Source organism: Caloenas nicobarica, chromosome Z (assembly GCF_036013445.1).
Source record: "Caloenas nicobarica isolate bCalNic1 chromosome Z, bCalNic1.hap1, whole genome shotgun sequence".
In the NCBI taxonomy this organism is placed as follows: Eukaryota; Metazoa; Chordata; class Aves; order Columbiformes; family Columbidae; genus Caloenas; species Caloenas nicobarica.
In genome coordinates this window covers 60,277,420-60,296,697 of record NC_088284.1, presented here as the reverse complement: position 1 = coordinate 60,296,697, position 19,278 = coordinate 60,277,420, and the positions used below count along the sequence as shown (strand labels likewise).

The 19,278-nt window shown below is 38.8% G+C and overlaps 1 protein-coding gene across 2 annotated transcripts in view; it reads right to left on the bottom strand.

The window, feature by feature from the left end:
* Positions 1-19,278, bottom strand: part of PCSK5 (proprotein convertase subtilisin/kexin type 5) — a 258,936-nt gene that overhangs the window by 109,748 nt on the left and 129,910 nt on the right. For both annotated transcript variants that reach the window (XM_065655390.1, XM_065655391.1), the window contains exons 9-10: positions 14,634-14,734; positions 199-302 (exon numbers count right to left, since the gene is read on the bottom strand). In XM_065655390.1, coding sequence (XP_065511462.1) covers positions 199-302; positions 14,634-14,734 — 205 coding nt within the window. The remainder of the gene's footprint in view (positions 1-198; positions 303-14,633; positions 14,735-19,278) is intronic.

The following is a 19,278-nucleotide window of genomic DNA, read 5'->3' as shown; positions in this document are numbered from 1 at the left end:
CTGCTACTAATATTTTGGGGTTTCGTCATTCTAAGAGGCTTTCCTTATAAAAGGAAGATAGTCCTTTCAGTCTGAGCTTGAAAGGCCTCAATACTGTGCACAACATAGGGTCAAACAAACTACTTAAGATTACTTCTTCTTCAAAAAATATCAAATAAGGTGTTGCCTCTGGTGGCAAAAAAGAAAGGAAGCTCTCACCCTTATAACCAGCTGCATTCGTTTTCCAGTCGTTAGCATTCAGATGTCCTGCACGTGAAGTCCTGACAATAATATGCTGTATGTCTCTCCAGGTCAGAAATGGACTATGAAAAAGGGGAAAGACAAAAGTCACAGATCAGACATGTTTTACCAGAATGCAGGGACACAAAGTCATGTAAGCTAAAAAATATCCAAACCAAAACAACCCTCATTTCTCTTCTCTGCTTTCCTTTGCTCCATTCAAAAGAATGTGTCCTAATTTTACAGAATTACTACAAGAAATTATTTATACAGCTGGGAGGTTTGCATTAAGCAGACTATAACAATACATGATAATATTCTTTTATATAAAGCTTAAGGGAAGATGAAGGAGTACATTTCACACTGAGGTATTTTGTATGACCACCAACTACTGTATGTTATCTACCTTGACCAGTGCAAAGGGAAAAACAGCAAACTGCTGGCTTGCTAAAAAGCTCTACCAAATCTTACTAACTGCGTACTCAATCTGGTAATTCCTTTAGACTTACAGCTCCTCTGTTGGCTCTGTTGTTATTCACTTGTCTATTACCCCCAGCCTTGGAATTCTCTGAGGTTCTACGTGTATGCTTCAAGAAGACCAAGCAGCCGTCTCTGAATCTGAATTGTTACAGACCAAATGCCTGATTGGGAAGATGTGTATCCCTTCAAGAGATTTCTAATAACATGTCCACTGGGAATGTGAAAGAAGATGCCATTTGCATCCTCACTATGACATTAATACCTGTTGATCTTGTAGGACTCAAGTAAATCTTTAGAGAGTATAGTTTTCTTGTTTCTCTTAGATTCACCCCAAGATGATATAAAGGTGCATGGCCATAATTGGGGTATTTTTTCTTTCTCCTTCCCGTTTCTCTATCATATATAAGAAGACAAATAGTATTCCATTTAAAAATGTGGTTTAGTGGAGGGAGTGATAAACTGGGCCACTAAAAAATGAAGAGGAATAAAGTACTGCAGTGCAGAACACCAATCACTCAGTATCATTCTCAGAGTATCATTATCTGCCCCTGTTGCACTCACTGGCACAACTCTGCTTGGCTGTAATGAAAAGATAGACCAGAATGAAGTTTATTAGACCCAGCGTTGGTTGTCTGCATTGTCTAGGACTAGGCAGTCATTGAAAACCTGGGAAATCTTGCTCCAGTTCCTTAAGACATGGTCTTGTGTCTCTCAGACCTAGAAGTCACTTGGGATGGCAATCAAGTGACTTATTCTCGGCACTTATCTTTAAGGCATGATACTTGTGCTCTGCTTCCACATTCAGGTACCATACCAAGGCAACAGCCATAAGAGTGTGGGGAAGTTCAACTCATGGGTGATTGTGAGTGTGTCACTTTCTGGGGTGAGTGGGACATTGCCATCACATGGCATGATGCTACATTCTTAAACCAACACATAGTCAAGTTACTAGAAATTTCAATGAGAAATTTCTTTGGGAAGCACACACAGGATAACAACAAGCATGCAGAAATACTTTATTCTTCTCTAAGTCCCCCTGACAGCGGAAGACACAGAAAAAACTCACTTATCTCTCTGATGTACACTGATGAATGTCACGTGGATTGGCATCCCACACACATTGTTTTACATCTTTCAGAACTTGTTTTCTCAAAACAATAGATTTTTTGAAATACTTGAGTAATCAGTGCTTTATGGCACTTAAATATGGAAGTAGAACCTGCTTATTCTGTGAGCTGAAATCAGCTATTGGGAAGCAATCAGTGAATACAAGTAAAAATTTATTAAAAATGAGCACTTTCTTTTTCATTCAAGATGCATCAGTTTAGGCTTTCAGGTGGCAAATTTCAGCTTCTGCCAACTGCAGCTTTAGGAGACGGCAGTAGAGATGCAGAAGTTATATTACAGCTGCAGTCAACTTGTTGATTGAAAAGCTTGCTCCTTGCACTCCATGTGCATGTATACATATATTTATGGGTATTAACCAATAGAAGTTCACCTGTGTTAGTGGAATTACTGAAAATGAAAACAATTTCAGAACCATGGTCCGTAATTCCAGGCAGGGGAGAAAATCTTGAGACACCTAGGACATTCACTTACATGTAACTGGTTTTTACATGTTTCACTTCCCAATAGTCTTACCATCCATATGCTTGAAAAAAAACAGGAGTTCCCTAAAAATGTCAGACTTCTTTTATGTAACAAGATTGTAAGGAATAATGCAAAGACAGGGATCAAACTATTTAACTATAGATATTTTTTCTTGTTTCCTTTGCAGTAATATGATTTTAATTCTGAGAGTATATTTTCTATTACAAAACATTTCCCAGTAGGTATGTGGACCATGAGTATGTTGATGTAATCTAGCACTCTTCTACACCACAGAAAGTGGCAGGTATTCTTCTAGAGTCAACACCAAAAGTCCTGTCTATGCTTATTTTTGAAACAGGAGGAGAACACAGAACAATCTGAAGAAGATGATTTTTAAGTGAATCTCTTGTTAATTGTAGCCAGATTTTTCTGTAATTTCTTCCAAATTGTATGAATCCACGGACATTTAATCTCTCTTTGTTTTTGTTGACAAGATATAGGGGTATTCTGATGTTTAAATTATTACGTTATTTTTAAGGAGAGCTGCTGCCTTCTATCCCTGAGCATTTATTAAAGCACTAATATGCCCATAGATACATTTTCTTTTCTTAAAGTGGAATTTCTCAGGCTAGACAGTTGGACTAGAATGACAGTAATTGTTTATCCAGCTGAGCTGGTAAAAATGACTGAAAAAAAAGAAAAAAATGTCATGAAATGTAAGGAGCATTAAGGGTTTGTAACGCAGGGTATGCTTGGACAGTCACGTAACACGCTTTAAGAAAAAAAATCAACATGATTTTATACTAGCTCATGAATTTCACTGGGAGACTGTGTAAAGTCTTAGAAAAACATGTTTCAGGCCTTCAGGAAGACCTCCAGGAATCCCAAGAGCTGCATTCTTTATAATCCTGAATCTAAACAATCTGTTATTCTATAAAGCAAGCTGTCCATGCTACTGGTGAAAAATAAGGCACTCAAATACTCTCAGCTTGTAAAGGAGAGATTCAATATAGGGCACACTTAAATGATCACTTAAAGAGGAATAATGGATCTAATGGTGGATCTAACTATGACTAGAGAAAGTATCTAAAGATATAGTAGTCTTCACTTGATAATACTAACCTCTCATAAATTTGACTTAGTTGCTCAGTCAGCAAATGAGATTATGTCTCGGAATCATGGTTTACTTCTAAAAACAATAATCACAGCAGCTCTTGAAAACTGAGCCATTCATTGTTCTATCTACCATCCTTATCTAATAATAAAAACTAACGTAAAAATGTCTGGGGCAGAAAACCTTGATCAAAGGTCTGATTTCCAGGACATGACATGATATATGGTTAAATGAATCTGCCTCTTATGCAACCTCCAAATTGAATTGCTTACTCTATGATTCACAAGATTTTTATGTTATCTTCTCAAGGAATGGCAGTTTGGGCATATTTATATCTAAGAGATTTAACAGCAGAAGAAAAATTTCAAAACAATTTCTGTAGCTTACTAAGGATTAGTTTACTAATCTATACTAAGAATACTATACTAAGAATAGTATACTAATCTATACTAAGAATACTATACTATACTAAGAATTGAGCTATCGTCAGGTTGAAATTTTCTCTGTACAGTAGACATCTCATTTGAAACAAGATAGGTCTGTAATTGTTTGCCCATTTTTTTCAGAAACTTTAACAAAAAAAAAAGAAAAAAAAAGAAAAACCTGGAATTATGTCAGAATAGCAGTCTATTTGGAGAAAGAAGAGTGATTTTTTTTTTTAAACAAGATAGTCTAGCAGCCGATTTTGAAGCATCTGGAAAAATCACAGAACTGGTCAAATATTTGTAAAACATGTCAAAATTGGATCCTAAGTGAGTAAACAGTTGTTTGCTAGCCATCTGGGCCCCAGATCCAGACAAGATGTCACTGATGTTAATTGATTTACCACTTGATTAATCTCAGAAGAATTAATGGCTAAACATCTTGAAATGAACAAATGCATTAACAAGAAAAGTCCTAACTCTGCTTGATAATGGACTGATTTCAAAAAATGGGCAATCTCCTTCCAGAAATTTTTTTTCAATGTCTCATCTGAAATTGCCTTGGGATTACACATACCAGACAATACTCAAAATCAAACCAGAATAAGCAGAAGTGAGAACAATTACATACAAAAGTCTTGTACGGCAGCCAAAAAATAATGAATGTTGGGTCCTTAACCAATAGTTACACTGTAAAGTACAGCTGTCTTCTTTCAGGCTTCTCAAAATGTTTATGAAACAAGGTAAATGAGAAAAAAAGAAATAGGACAAATATATTAAATTATATTACAGTAATATTCATTTGAGATTTAACTGTATCTTTAAACAGGGTGCTTAGAAATAGTAGACCATCGTTTTTGGCCAAATCTGATTTCTTCATTCCACAAGCAGTATCCCTAGTGACAGTTGGGCTAATCCTGGAAACAGTAAAGAATTCAGGCTCTATACTTTTGCATAATGATACTGTGCCAAAAATAACTGTTTGAAATAAATAATTGGTGCAAGAGGGACAATTAGCAAAAGTGTCACTCAATGCAATAAACAAATAGGGTGACACTTTTTTTTAGCAAAATGATATTGTCAGCAACATGAATAATGATAGCTACATTATCTTCATAACCAGCAATTTGAACGTGACAAAGGTGGCTTATGTGAAAAAATATTTCTTGCCAAATAGCAGAGTCTGATGAGAATTGCTGAAGAATACAATAAACTTTTCTCCAAAGAATTGAGGAAAACCACAATATCACAGGGTGAATTTAAAAGAGGATCTTCATTCAAACTGGAAGTATCAAAAAATCTTATTTGGAAATCTTTGCTATGGATAATTATTTCTATAAAAAGGAGCCTCTGTGTCCTAAGTAAGAGATAATTTTCATCACTAATTTCTGCATAATGCCATCTTTAGGGGCTTTATGATAAATTTATAAACACAACTTAAGAAATAGTTGCTTGGTTTATTCACACACTCCCATCACTTACAAATCAGCCAAACTGCCCCATGAGATCTACAACCCTATCACCTGTCCTAATGACTGCAATATACAGCCCCATGGACAGCAATATTAGATATGTTAATAGGAGACTTTCTTCTTCCCCAAGATGCATAAAGAGTCAGTGTGAAGATGACTGGTGCAGCACAGAATTTTAAGAGGGTTAAGATGGGAAGACAGCCTCTAACTGTTGTGCTTGTCATACGCTTAGGTGTCTAAATCGTCTACACCATAAGCTTTCATTCCTGAAAATAAGAAGATAGAAAAATGGACCCCAGTATTTAACAATCCAGTCATGCATACACATGGACATACAAAACACGTGTTTTTGACATGTCTGACACAATTCTAGGTTCTAATTGTCATATACGCTGCAAATAATCCTGTCAACTTCCTGCTAGAAAAGTAGAGAATATTATGTGCCTGCTGATCAGTATGTAGATCTTTCCCTGTAAAGGCAACTTAAGTTTCTGCTCTAGTGGTCTTTTCATTTTCTGACCCAGTAAACCCCAGTTCATTCAAACAGTATATCAAACAAAACCATTCAGTTACTTCAGACTTAGCTCTCAGTTCCTTCTTTGCTCACATGTCTTTTCTGAGTTCCAGATTGCTTGTAAAAAATTTGGCATTTCTCCTGCTAATTTCTGATTTGCTTTCAATTTTACCCAATGAGATCCTTTTGAAAGAAACCCAAGCCTGGCTAAAGATGACAGTCCCTTAAAAAATTTAATGGCAACTGAAAATACTGTAAATCAAAGGTCAGTTATTAGTAGTGTTAATGGCACATGCAACAGACATCTATCTAAATAGATGTGCAACTAACAAAATTTTGGGAAAATATCTTTCTATGATAAAAATTGTTGTCGGTAGTCTTTTACACTAATTATCATATTCCTCCTCTTTTTCCATTAATAGCTTAATCTAGAAACTGCTCAAACAAGAACAGTGATACAAATCTGAAAACAAATTGCTGACTAAAACTTATTAAGAACACATAATTTAAACCAATTACATTCTGAAGTGTCCTGATATTTGTCAAGTTTCACCATGGAAATACACACTGGATCCGCCTATTTCAATAGTCACTAGGTAACTTCAGTACATCACTCATATTTTAAACATATTAATCTTAAGCATCTCAAGCTCACAAGCTGTACAATATCAGTATTTTCCATTCAAAGCTATAGCTTTTTAAACATCTTTTCAAGGTAATAGCATTTGCCTGTACAACATAATCTTTACCAGTTTATGTCTGGCTCTACTTTATGTCATTCACTTTCTAATGATGCAGGATCTCCATAATTTCTGCAATGCATCCTATGCTCTTCATAATTCAGTATCTGAAGGCTTTTGCATTGGCTAAAACCATCTTTTGGATTATCTTCATATTGTTTTTTAGGATAGAATACAGACAAGTTGTGATATGACAGGACAGATCTGTTCCTTTAGATGAACACCAGGATAAGCAGTCATACATCTACCAGCAATGGTGTTTTGGTGTACCTGTGTCAAATCTGCAGTGCACACAGTGGTGGAAGATTCCAGAGCCTGCAGAGTATCATGTGTTTCCCAGAAACAGAAAATACTAAGTGCCAAAAAGAAAACAATCAATGACCCAACTGCAGGTTGATAATGATGACTTTCTGAGGAGAAATCCCTTGAGAGATGGGTACCTGAGTCGCATCCCTTATTGTTCCCTCTCCAGAGGAAGAATGAAATGGGACCATCCAAAAGACAGTGTGCACATTCTGCTGGGGGCCAACAGCGTGGAAGCAACAGCAACAAAAACCTTTGGTCAGTTGCCAGTTTTAGAACCAGCTGTGACTATGCATGTGGGTAAGCCTTACACCATTACCTTAGGTTAATGCAGGCAGTTATGATTAGCATGGTACCCAGGCTATCAATTTGACCTGTCTGCCAAGTACAATGATAGCCATCACTTTTAATATAGTTGAGCTATGACACTGTGGTGCAAGAAATCTCAGAAGAAAGTCTGCAGGGAGACTGCACGCCGGTGAACCTGTCGCTCTTCCACCTTGTTTTCCTCTCGCTGCAACTACACAGACAGGGAAAAGCAGATGGGCTCCCCACTCTCCAGGCAAACAGCCAGCAGCACCCCTAAGAGCAGACAACCCTCACAGAGACAACACATAGCAGCCTCTAAAAGCTGAGGCTGGGGAACACTTGGGAGAACCAAGAAACTACAGGGGACAGAGCTGCCAAACTCTTAAAACTCTCAACTGAGGACATGCCAACTGAGATTTTTGAAGAGCTTGTGAAAATAAAAGGCATTGCCCTGGCACCAGAACAATGGCTATCCACTTGTTCTATTTCTAGCTGTTGCTCCAAAGTGCAGACACAGTAAAACTCAATGAAAAAGTTCAAAATGTTCACAGTCAAACATTTTTTTTTTTTTTAACCTAGACTCAGTTTAAGAAATGTCTGGATGGAATTTTCTTAAAACCTTTTTAAAGCAAGTTACATGGAAAATTTCAGATGGAACGATTATTCTTTGGCAAAGTTACATGTAACTGAAAACAGGACCTTAAAATGGGAAACACTGGGCAACCTGAATTCAGGAAAGTACTTCCAAGTCAATCTTAACATAATAACTGAAATTGCATAAGTGGTGCAGGTGGTTAAATTTCAAGAGAAACACAGGTTCTAAATTAAGCATTTATTTATGTTTGTTTTTCAAATACTTCACCATTAAGAGCATTATTTCAAAACTACTCCAAAAATGCAAGGATTCACAAAAAGATATCTAAGTCATACACTTAAGTGTTCCCTTTTATAATAGGCAGTCAACCAATGGAGCAAAGACCTAGCTAAAGCTGATGGACTTAATCGATAACTTCTCCTTTTACAATGGAAGCCTACGTATAGAGGTCACAGCACTTCTACAGTTCACTTCAACTGTCTCATCACCTTAAGCCTCCGGCCATATTTGTGAAGAAACAAACTCCTCATAACTCTGCTGACACAGATATATGTTCTCTGTGTTCAAAACTGTGCCTTGTCAGACAGTATACTGTTTTTCTCCTTTCTATAAGAAAATCAGCCAATATGGGAAGTATTCCAAGCATCTGACCAGCTTTCAGAAATCCAAGGTACCTTCCTCTGACACTCGTGACCCCTTGCAATGTGAACTCCATTTTCCTTTCTCCTTTTATCTCAGTGATTACACTTGGTTATACTGCCTTTTAGAAGAGTGCAGAGCATTGCCACTTTTCTGAATGGATCATCAGTACTAGAATTCACTGAAATTCTTTATCTCTTCTCAGCACTACCTTGTTCTAGCCTTGATTCCACATAACCAAAGACAAATAAAGTATACATCTCATGTGAAGAGAATCATGGAAGAAGACAAGACTCTTTCCAAAGCTAGACCACTGAGTATGCCACAGAGTAGAAACATAACAGATTCATGCTTCCATTTCAGTACTACTTCTTACTCATGCTAACAGCAGTTTATATACCATAGGCTGTAAAATATGCATTGGCTTATTGATAGTGGAGTATGCAGTTCACTTGAGGATGTATAATGAATTATTCCATCAGCAACATAAGTTCTTTTTTACATTTGGCTTCTCCAAAGGAAATGGCACAGTGCCCACTGGAAAAAATGTGGGTGTCCTGTCTCTCCTGACTCTGGTCCACCAAAATCCCAAATGCAAACCTTTCATCAACGAGAAAGGGTATCTCTGATATCGACAGTAGATGGTACTATGCAATACAGATAGTTTATTTTCAGTAAGAAGACTGCTGCTTCTGCTGACTAAATTGATTATACTTTATACCCGTAATTGCTGGTTGACAATTAGCAAAATTCAACATTATCTAATGACTAAGAATTGCAATACACAAGCAAGCATTTATTCATAGAGCCTGAACAGGATACTAGATACATTGGGAACCATCAGATAAAACAATTAACTACCTCAATATCATAAGAAAACCACAGAATATGAAGAGGTGTCTTTCTTCGTGTGGCAGTTGCATGACTACATTTCTGCATTAAGCCCTCAGATTCCAAACAAGCAGCCTGAAATTCAGTTATACTTCTTTGGTTCCTGCAGGAAAACATCCACTTGATACTCGAATACTGGACTGAAAATGCAATTAATAAAAAAGCTGCATTCACATGGTTTGAAATTGGGGTAGTAAGCAGACAACTATCGCAAAACAATCTGTTGCCAGGAATTCAGGAGCAGATCCCAATTGGAAAAAACAGCTAAGTGGAGGGTTCAAATCAGCAGGTAGGTATGAGGTCCTCCATCAGCTATTTGCCAATGTTACCATATGAGGTTTATCAAAGAAATAAAGTGGCAGGTTGGAGTGGAAATCTGCCTTGCTCATTTTCCATTCGTTTAATGCAGCTTTGCGTGTGAGTTGAAGCAACCTCTTGGCTGTTCTAACTCCTATCCAGGCCAGACTAGTGCTCTGTTCACCTCCTGATGTCTCCCAGGAACAGAACTTGGCTACTGGGGAAAACAGACCTTGTAGGCTCAAAACTCTTCCACAGTATGATTTGTGTTTTTCAGCATGAAGTGGAATTAAAGTATACACTTTAACATATTGAAGAAGTGTTCAGGACTAAGTGCCGCAATTTTTAAGCAGTTTGCTGTATGAAGGGCATAATTAACCTCGCAAAACCCCTTTCCAACTAGTCTTTTAAAAAAATCTCATATAAACACCAGTGCTATTAGCACGGGCACTAATATGGAATCTATGGAAGAATCCACGTAAATCCAAACTCTGTTTGAATGCAAACTAGTTCCAGTAAGCCTTTATGTTAAGCCACAATATCATGTGTCCTTTACACGCCATTTATCTTAAAAACATTGGAAAAAATACTTAAGATGGCTTCAAAACTTCTTTTTGCATACTTTAATTCTTACCATTTATTTAGGATCACCTAAATTGGCAGGTATCACAAATGAAAAATACAACCTGAACTTTCAAATCAGATAAATAAATAAGAATTACTATTGGGAAATTGCTTAAAATATTATGAATAGACTTCACACAAACAAATGCCAGACATTAAAATTGAATATATTATGATATGATATTCTCGTAATACTAAAGGCCTTACTTCACAATCTATAGGTTCACAAGACCAAAGCTTTCTCCAACTCTAGACTGTATTAATTTACAGGAAAAAATAGCATGGAAAACCTGGAAATATTTCACTCCCTAGTTTGCTTTTTTTTTTCCTTTCGTTTCTTGATGATGGCTGTGTTCTGTAACTTTTTGAAACTTTCAATTACATCAATCATTTGTTAGAAAATGCACACAAAATATCATATAAAATACAAACCATAAATTACAAGCAACCTCTGGTCATTAAGAAATAATTAGAAAAACTTTCATCAGAATGAAATTTATGCATGTGCAATTTTATCTGCATATGAAAATTGTTTAGAATTAATTTAAGAATTATAAAACTGAGATTACAAAGAGATTAAAAATATTTTTAAAATAACATTATATTAACTTTTCAAAATACATTTGTTTCTAATGACTGCATTAAGAAAATCTAATTATAATCACACAAGTGCTGCTCTACTTAAGATTATGTCAGCTATTCAATTACTAACTCTTATTCTCATTGCTCAACAGCAAAAAAGTATTGTATCTTGAATATCAGTCCATGGTTTCTTCAAAAAAACAACATTAAAGACAGACACATAATTCTGCTGCTATGAATTACATACAGTTTGAAATGACTATTGTATGCAAATTCTTTACATCTTTCAAAGGCTGCCTCCAAAATAAACTGGTTTACTTCAGAATTTAAAAGAATCAATCTCCTATAACTTTCTATTTTATTTTATTTTATTTCAAGCAAGATTTGGGATAGAGCATTCCGCCTTAGACGTGCAAACAGAGCAAAATAATGCAAAAGGTTTTGAAACACAGATTTACCTGATAAATCTCCAGTATTTCTGCTGCTCCATAAGGCACATTTAAAATATATATTGGACACAAAGTACAAAATCCTGCAGTTGAGAAAATGCTTGTAAGACGCAATTTTTTTTGAGTTAAAGGTAAAAGGACTACAGAGCTACACTGTCCATGGTTTTTACAGCTGAGGAGCTTAACCCAATAGAAAAAACAAACTTGTGTGAGCATGCAGAAGTTGAGAATTTTTATTTTTGATACTATATTAATTTCTGTTCATGGTAGCCTAAGATCGTCCCAAAACTTTCTTCAAGATTCAAGAATGGACACCACTAAGAGAAGTCTCACGAACGCAAGAAGCAGCGTACAGTAGCCTGCAGAGTACAGCAGAGCTAGGCAGTGCTGTGAGGGTCCTGTAAGACATGGTAAGGATCCCGTACATTATTTAGTGGAAACTATCTGTGCTCAGCACAGGTAGTGGAGTGCAGCAGTCGATGGCCATAAGCTGTTCAGAAGAGACAGGCAAGGAAGGAAGGGTGGAGGGGTTGCCCTCTACATTAAGAGAGGGATAGAGTGTGAAGAGCTGTCTCTGAAGAATAGCCATGAGTAGGTAGAAAGCTTATGGGTAAGAATCAGAGACTGAGGCAACAAAGGAAACCTTGTGGTTGGTGTCTACCACACCATTGATGAAGCCTTCTTACTCCAGCTACAGGAGGCATTGTGGTCACAGGCTCTTGTCCTGCTGGGGGACTTCAACCACCCCAACACAGGCTGGAAAAGTAGCACAGTGAGCTGTAGGCAACCCAGGAGACTCCTGGAGTGCACTGAGGACAACTACCTCAGCCTGGTAATAGACAGCCCTGCCAGGGGAGATGCAATTCTCCACCTCATGGTCACCAGTGTGAGAGAGCTAGTTGGTGACCTCAAGATTGGAGGCCTGGGCTGCAGTGATCATGCACTTGTGGAGTTCTCAGTCCTGAGGGATGTGGGTCACACAAAGAGTAAAGTCAGGCCCCTGAATTTTAGGAAAGCCAACTTCCAGCTCTTCAAGGAGTCAATCAACAGGATCCACTGGGAAACTGCCCTCAGGGACAAGGGCGCAGAACAGAGCTGGCAGATCTTTAAGGACACTTTGCATAGAGCACAAGAGCTCTCGATCCCCAGGTGTAAGAAATCAGGTAAGAACGGCAAGAGGCTGGCATGGCTGAGCCAAGAACTGCTGGTCAAACTGAAGGGCAAGAAGGAAATGCACAGGCAGTGGAAGCAGGGACAGGGATCCTGGGAAGAGTTCAGGGACACTGCAGAGATGGGGTTGTGCAGAGATGGGGTCAGGAAGCCCAAGGTGCAGCTGGAGCTGAACTTGGCAAGGGATACAAAGAATAACAAGAAGGGCTTCTACAGGTGTGTCAACCAGAAAAGGCAGGTCAAAGAAAGGGTACACCCCCTCATGAGCAAGACTGGTAAACTGGTAACAATGGACGAGAAGAAGGCTGAGGTACTCAACAACTTCTTTGCCTCAGTCTTCATGGGCAAACTCTCTTCCCACACTTCATGAGTGGAAAATGAACTGCAAAACAGGGACTGGAAGAGCAAAGTCCATCCCACTGTGAGGATCTTGTTCGTGACCACTTAAGGAGCCTGGATATACTATAGATAAGACGATGTGACCTGATGAGATGCATCACAGCGTACTGAGGGAATTGGCTGATATAGTTGCCAAGCCACTCTCCATGATATTTGAGAAGCCATGGCGGTCAGGTGAAGCCCCTGGTGACAGGAAAAAGGGAAACACCACATCCATTTTTAAACAGGGTAGAAAGGAGGATCCCGGGAACTACTGACCTTCAGCCTCACCTCCGTGCATGGGAAGATCATGGAATAGATCCTCCTAGAAGCTAGGCTAAGGCACATGGAGGACTGAGAGGTGATTCGAGACAGCCAGCATGGCTTCACCAAGGGCAAGTCCTGACTGACCAACCTGGTGGCTTTCTAAAATGGAGGAACTACATCAGTGTACAAAGGAAGGGCTACAGATGTCATCTCTCTGGACTTCTGTAAAGCCTTTAACAAGGTCCCTCACAACATCCTTCTCTCTGCATTGGAGAGGTATGGGTGAACTGTTTGGTGGATAAGAAACTGGCTGGATGGTCACATCCAGAGAGTGGTGTTCAATGGCACAATGTCTGGATGGACATCAGTGATAAGTGGTGTCCCTCAGGGGTCCATACTGGGACAAGCACTGTTCAACATCTTCACCAGTGACACAGACAGTAGGATCAAGTGTACCCTCAGCAAGTTTGTGGATGATACCAAGCTGAGTGGTGCAGTTGAAATGCCTGAGGGACAGGATGACATCCAGACCTGGAAAAGCTTGAGAAGTGGACCCATGTGAACCTCATGAAGTTCAACAAGGCCAAGTGCAACGTCCTGCAGCTGGGTCAGGGCAACCCCCAGTATCAATACAGGCTGGGGGATGAAGGGATTGAGAGCAGCCCTGTAGAGAAGGACTTAGGGCTACTGGTGGATGAAAGATTGGACATGAGCTGGCAATGTGCACTTGAAGCCCAGAAGGCCAGTCATATCTTGAGCTGCATCAAAAGCAGTGTGGCCAGCAGGCTGAGGGAGGTGATTCTGCTCCTCTGCTCTGGTGAGACCCCACCTGGAATTCTGTGTCCAGCTCTGGAGCCCTCAGTACAGGAAAGACATGGACCTGTTGGAGAGGGTCTGGAGGAGGGCCACCAAGATGATCAGAAGGATGGAACACCTCTCCTGTGAGGACAGGCTGAGAGAGCTGGGGTTGTTCAGTCTGAAGAAGAGAAGGCTCCAGGAAGACCTTATTGCGGCCTTTCAGTACTTATAAGGAGCCTATAAGAAGGATGGGGACAGACTTTTCAGAAGGGCATGTTCTGACTGGACAAGGGGTAATGGTTTTAAACTAAGGGAGGGGAAATTCGGGTGAGACATGAGGAAGAAATGTTTTACAATGAGGGTGGTAAGACACCGGCACAGGTTGCCCAGAGAGGTGGTAGATGCCCCATCCCTGGAGACATTCAAGGCCAGGTTGGACGGGGCTCTGAGCAACGTGATCTAGTTGAAGAATGTCCTTGCTCATTGCAGGAGGGGTTGGACTAGATGACCTTTGAAGGTCCCTTCCAGCCCAAACTATTCTATGATTCTATGAATACTGTTTCAAGTTATTTCAACACTGAGTACTCTGCCATTGTCTCCACAGTGTCAGCTTTCCTACATGTAAAATAAACATGCGGATCTTTCCTGCCCTTGAAAGAGTACTGTGCATTACTACAACAAACTTTCCAAAGCACTTTGAGATCCCTGGATAAAGCTGTTGGATGAGTGAAAAAGATCTTTCTGTATTTTTTTTTTTTCAGAGTATAACTCAGATCTTACTTTGCTTCCAGTGCCAGTGCAATGATGCCTGCAGCCATAGGTGCAGAGGCTGAGGTTCCAGTGTGGCTGTCTGTGCAACGCTGCCTCAGGTCTGTGGTGATCTGGAAGAAATTGAATGTGTGAAATTTAGAACACAGCTTCAGAAATCAGAACAGGTTTCATTTGCTCGAATGACTCGCGTGTACTTGGAGGGTAATTCGTTCATTTATTCCCAGGAAAGGCAAAAAAAAGGGTGTCTGAATACATGGCGTTACATGTTCTGAGCTTGAAGTCACTTGTGAATTTGGAGAAATGCTCTCTGCATCACAGTGAAAATGTCAGTCTCCATTTTTTTCATGGTATGATCATCAAAAAGACTCATAAATTAGAAAAACATGCAGAGGAATTTCAAATTGCACAGTTAGAACTATGCTCTTTTACTTGCATTTATAGAGCACTTTCCATCCAAGAATCTCAAAGTGCTTTGCAAACAAGAGTGAACTAAATCTTACAGTGCTTCCTATATAGAGACTGGTTATGCCCATTTTAGAGACTGGAAATGAAGTAAGGAAGGGTTAATTAGGTTGCCTGAAGTCAGACTGGAAGTGTGTGAAAGAACAGAACACAGTTGGGCTCATGCTAAGTACTGTGTTTAATCCTTCCTTCATGTCATATACAATAATTCACATGAAATTAAGCAACAATTCACTGGAAAATCCTGACGTAATCACAAATTTGGCCAAGGCTTCACCAGCCAGTTAGTTATTTGCAGCTTTAAATTGTTGTGTATTGCTTAATTATATGCTGTCAAATATTTTTATATGTAATCTAAGTGGATGTATAAACTATAATGTGCAATACCAACTAGAGGCACAGCCTTCTACTTAGTGTTAGGATGTTCCTATCTCATAATGAATTTTAGGCAGATTCTTTCTGTAAGACAGTAAATCACACACAAAAATGTTTTTATTCTAAATTCTGCTTCTTTCAGGAAATGTTAATCTAAAGTGATTCTAATCTGTGCTCTCCTTTCCGAAGAAGTAGTTACTAGCAAGAGCAAGGCAGTAGACACAAGAAGTCACTACTACCTAACAGAAGCTCAAGCAAAATCCATATGAACTTGAGACGGTTTCTAGCAGGCAAAAGTTCACAGCACGGAAACCTTCATGAAGGTGGCAGAGTGAATGACCTGTGGTGCCAAACCTTACTCACAATATTTCAGCTGATCTCTGAGATTCAGTCACCAGTGGACACAAAATATCTGCCTGAGGAGCAGAGAAGTTGCTTACACAGCTTCTTACTAAGTATACAGAACTGTTGTGTGTCCATTCAATCTAATTCATTAGTATCATACTTCATTTGAAACATGGATATATACAAAGGCGGGACAAGGAAGGGACCAGAGGATCAAAAAATCACAAAAAGCAGAGGGCATATAAAAATGCTTGCCTAGTTTAGAAACTGGAAGATATGTAAAATGCGATCTGAAAAAAAAGCTGCATCCCATCTAGGTAGAATACAGCAGTTGCATGTAGGAGGTATAGGTTTCACACATTTGCATTTGCAATATTGAGTAGTATATGTATTACATAATTTGTATAAGGCTGCTGAACTTTTTCATGACATGTAAGCGTAAGCAAGCTAACACATAAGACTTCTAACGGAGAAGGAGCTAACAGCACCAAGGAACTGATTATTGAAAGGAAGCAGTAAGCAAGTGAAACAAAATGGAAGCTTCTAGAAGTTGGAAAAGGTGGATTAAAGCATTTATAATGTCATATCTCTACATTAGTGAATTTACCAAAGGACAGATACAAGAATAATGAAGTCTAGGAAGAACCTTTTTTTCCCCCATTATTTAATGAACACCTTGTTAAACAATTTATTTTATCTGTCATCAGCTAAAAGATGAACCCCATAAATAAAATGTTCCTAGAATTTCTTTATCTCTTGCCTTCCCTCCTATTGGCTATGTATTAATTTAGACAATGAAAATGAATAGTGTTGGAAAAACCTTAATGCATGCAAATTCCATAAATGCCCTGACAATATCAAGACATAAAACTGCATCAGGAACAGCCCTAGCACTACGACGCCTATATGTGCAAATGCAAGCAGTGTTTTTGCAGGTGATGTTAACATGGCCAAGGACTACAGGATGACATATGCCCAAATAGAGACATGCAAGATTCAGGTATGCCATTTGGAAAAACACTGATCGTTGCTTTGGCGAGGAGAGGAAGGGAGGACAGGAAAAAGAGAATGCAGAAAAGACATTAATACATGCTTCTCTCTTTTGTAGCCTGATACCTTGCCCCCTGCAAAAAAAGTGGTGCAGCAGGCACTTTCCTCAGGGGACCAAAGAGTTGCAAAACCTATGGGAGCTCAGGCAGGGCAAAGTGCCCTCATAGCAGCTTTTCCTTAAGAGACAGCCTCTTTCAATACAGTGAAAAGCACACCGCATTGTGCTATTTGTGTTTCTCATCTTCTGGAAGGACATGTTTCCAGAGTGTTTTTATTGTTCTGTAGCTACAGATATCAAGCACAATAAACCATGACACCTCTTTATTCGGCAACATTGTCTCTCATGCTCTAAGTGGATGCTGTGGCAGCCGTTTGATCTACAGACCCTTATCTGCCTCTTTCACACAGCAAATATTTCAGCAGAAAATGTGTAGGGAAAGCTTCCTAAGTGGAAATCCCATTTGAGCTATTTCAAAGGAAAGTTACTGACAGGAGCCAAGATGTTTAGGTGTAAATTACCTGCAAGATCTCAGGCATGTTTTTCAACTCTATGGCTTCACTGTCAGAGAATTGTCATGTCTACCCTGAGAAAAAAGAGTATAGGACCACCAACAGGCAAGCAAGTTTCAAGAAGAAAAATGGTGCCTCAAATTCCTGAACCACATGAGGGCAACATCATTAATCACAATAAAAGGAGCTGGTATTTGACAGCACCACGAAGCTGTCATTAGTGTATATTAGCTGTCATTCTGATCAAGAGGGTGGGGAGATGGAGAAATTTTTGAATCTTTTGTTGAGTACAACATATCTGTATGCTTCAAATACCTTTATAACAACTGCTGATCTATGAAAATGCTGATCAGACTACCCAAGAGAAGTTCATGCAATATTTCTAGGGCCATGAGTTATATTCACTTATAAATCACTTGAATCAACTAGATTTGACTGAAGACAGTGACAATGTTTCTGGTACCAGCCTAGTTTAATCAACATGAAATTATTAATAGCAACCTAGGACAGACACCCTGATGAAAGGCAGACAAAAATGTAATACCTGCTATGTGCAAAAGTCCAAAAGCTTTCAGAAGATGCACATGCTTATTAAAGAAAAAACTCTAGATTCACTGTGATAGTTTTACAGAAGCAACTTCCTCTGAAGAATTAAGGAGGTGCCATTTCTGTAGTCATTATTAAGGCTGCATCACCAATGTTTCCACAGTTTCATTGACTGGGAGGTTAATGACTAAGGTAAAAATTGGGATTTCCCTTAGCAGAGAACACACTCAGTCTTTCCCTCCCAAGCCTTCACATTTCTTGCTATTTCATATTTCATGACATGAGCTTTCTGAACTGATTGAACCATTTTTACCTTCTGCTACAATTCTTCAAGATGTGCTGGTTTCTGTGAACCTTTATCCCTAGAAATGCTAAGGGTTTAACAAAAATTTACTGTTTCTGCTCACATTGGTTGTGTATCTGGATCTACCCAAAAATGCATGTTCCATGTTGTGTGTATCTTGATACTCTGAAAGAGTTTCTAAACAAGAGCAGGTTTTTGCTTGTGTTTTAAGAATTGGCAGGAGATGTTGTCTTTTCTGTGATTTTGTTTCAAGTTTTGCTTAGAGCAGAAGCCAGTCAGCAAGGCAGAATTATATCTTAGAAGAGAAAGAAGCTCAGCAGATGAATTGGCATTTTTTAGGAAACAAAGAAACAGGGGGAACAGTAAGTAGTGAGGTTATTTTCTGAAGGTAAGTCATGTGATAGGTTTATTAATGATACCTGTGAGGGACTTTCATATGTAAATTCCTTAGTGCTTTAAGAAATAATTTGAAAAAGGAATTCAAAGGAAATATGATGCATTAGTGCAACATGTTTGACAAATGAAAGGCCCATAGAGATAACTATATTATGTGGTGCTTAACCTAGCCTAGCTGCATGTCTGGAGCAGGAAAGCTATCTTTCAGTATTGACTCGTAGTATTCAAAATAGCAGAGAAGGGAATAATAGGAAAAAATACCTTGACAACTGTATATTATTAGCCAATACTTCTGCACTCACTCTGTTATGAGAGATAACCTCTATAAAAAAGTATGTTTTTACGGATTTTACCTGCCGTTGATTTGCCTTTGTCCCAGAGTGTTGGTTTCTATGCCCATACCTATGCTGGCACTTTGCAGCTGCTCTTGAAAGCACATAAAAGTAATTCTAGTTCTTTTCTCTAAGAGTCTATGTAAAAAGCATATATCCAACTGCATCTGTGACATGTGTGTATGCTTTGGGCATGTTAATACATATACATCCCAAGGTTGGAAACTTGGTCCATATTGTGCTAACAGTTACTGCAGTAAGATTTGGTACAGCATGAAGTCAAACATTTGGAGTACCTTCCCTGAGCAACAAGGATCTTATGCAAGAAGTGTGT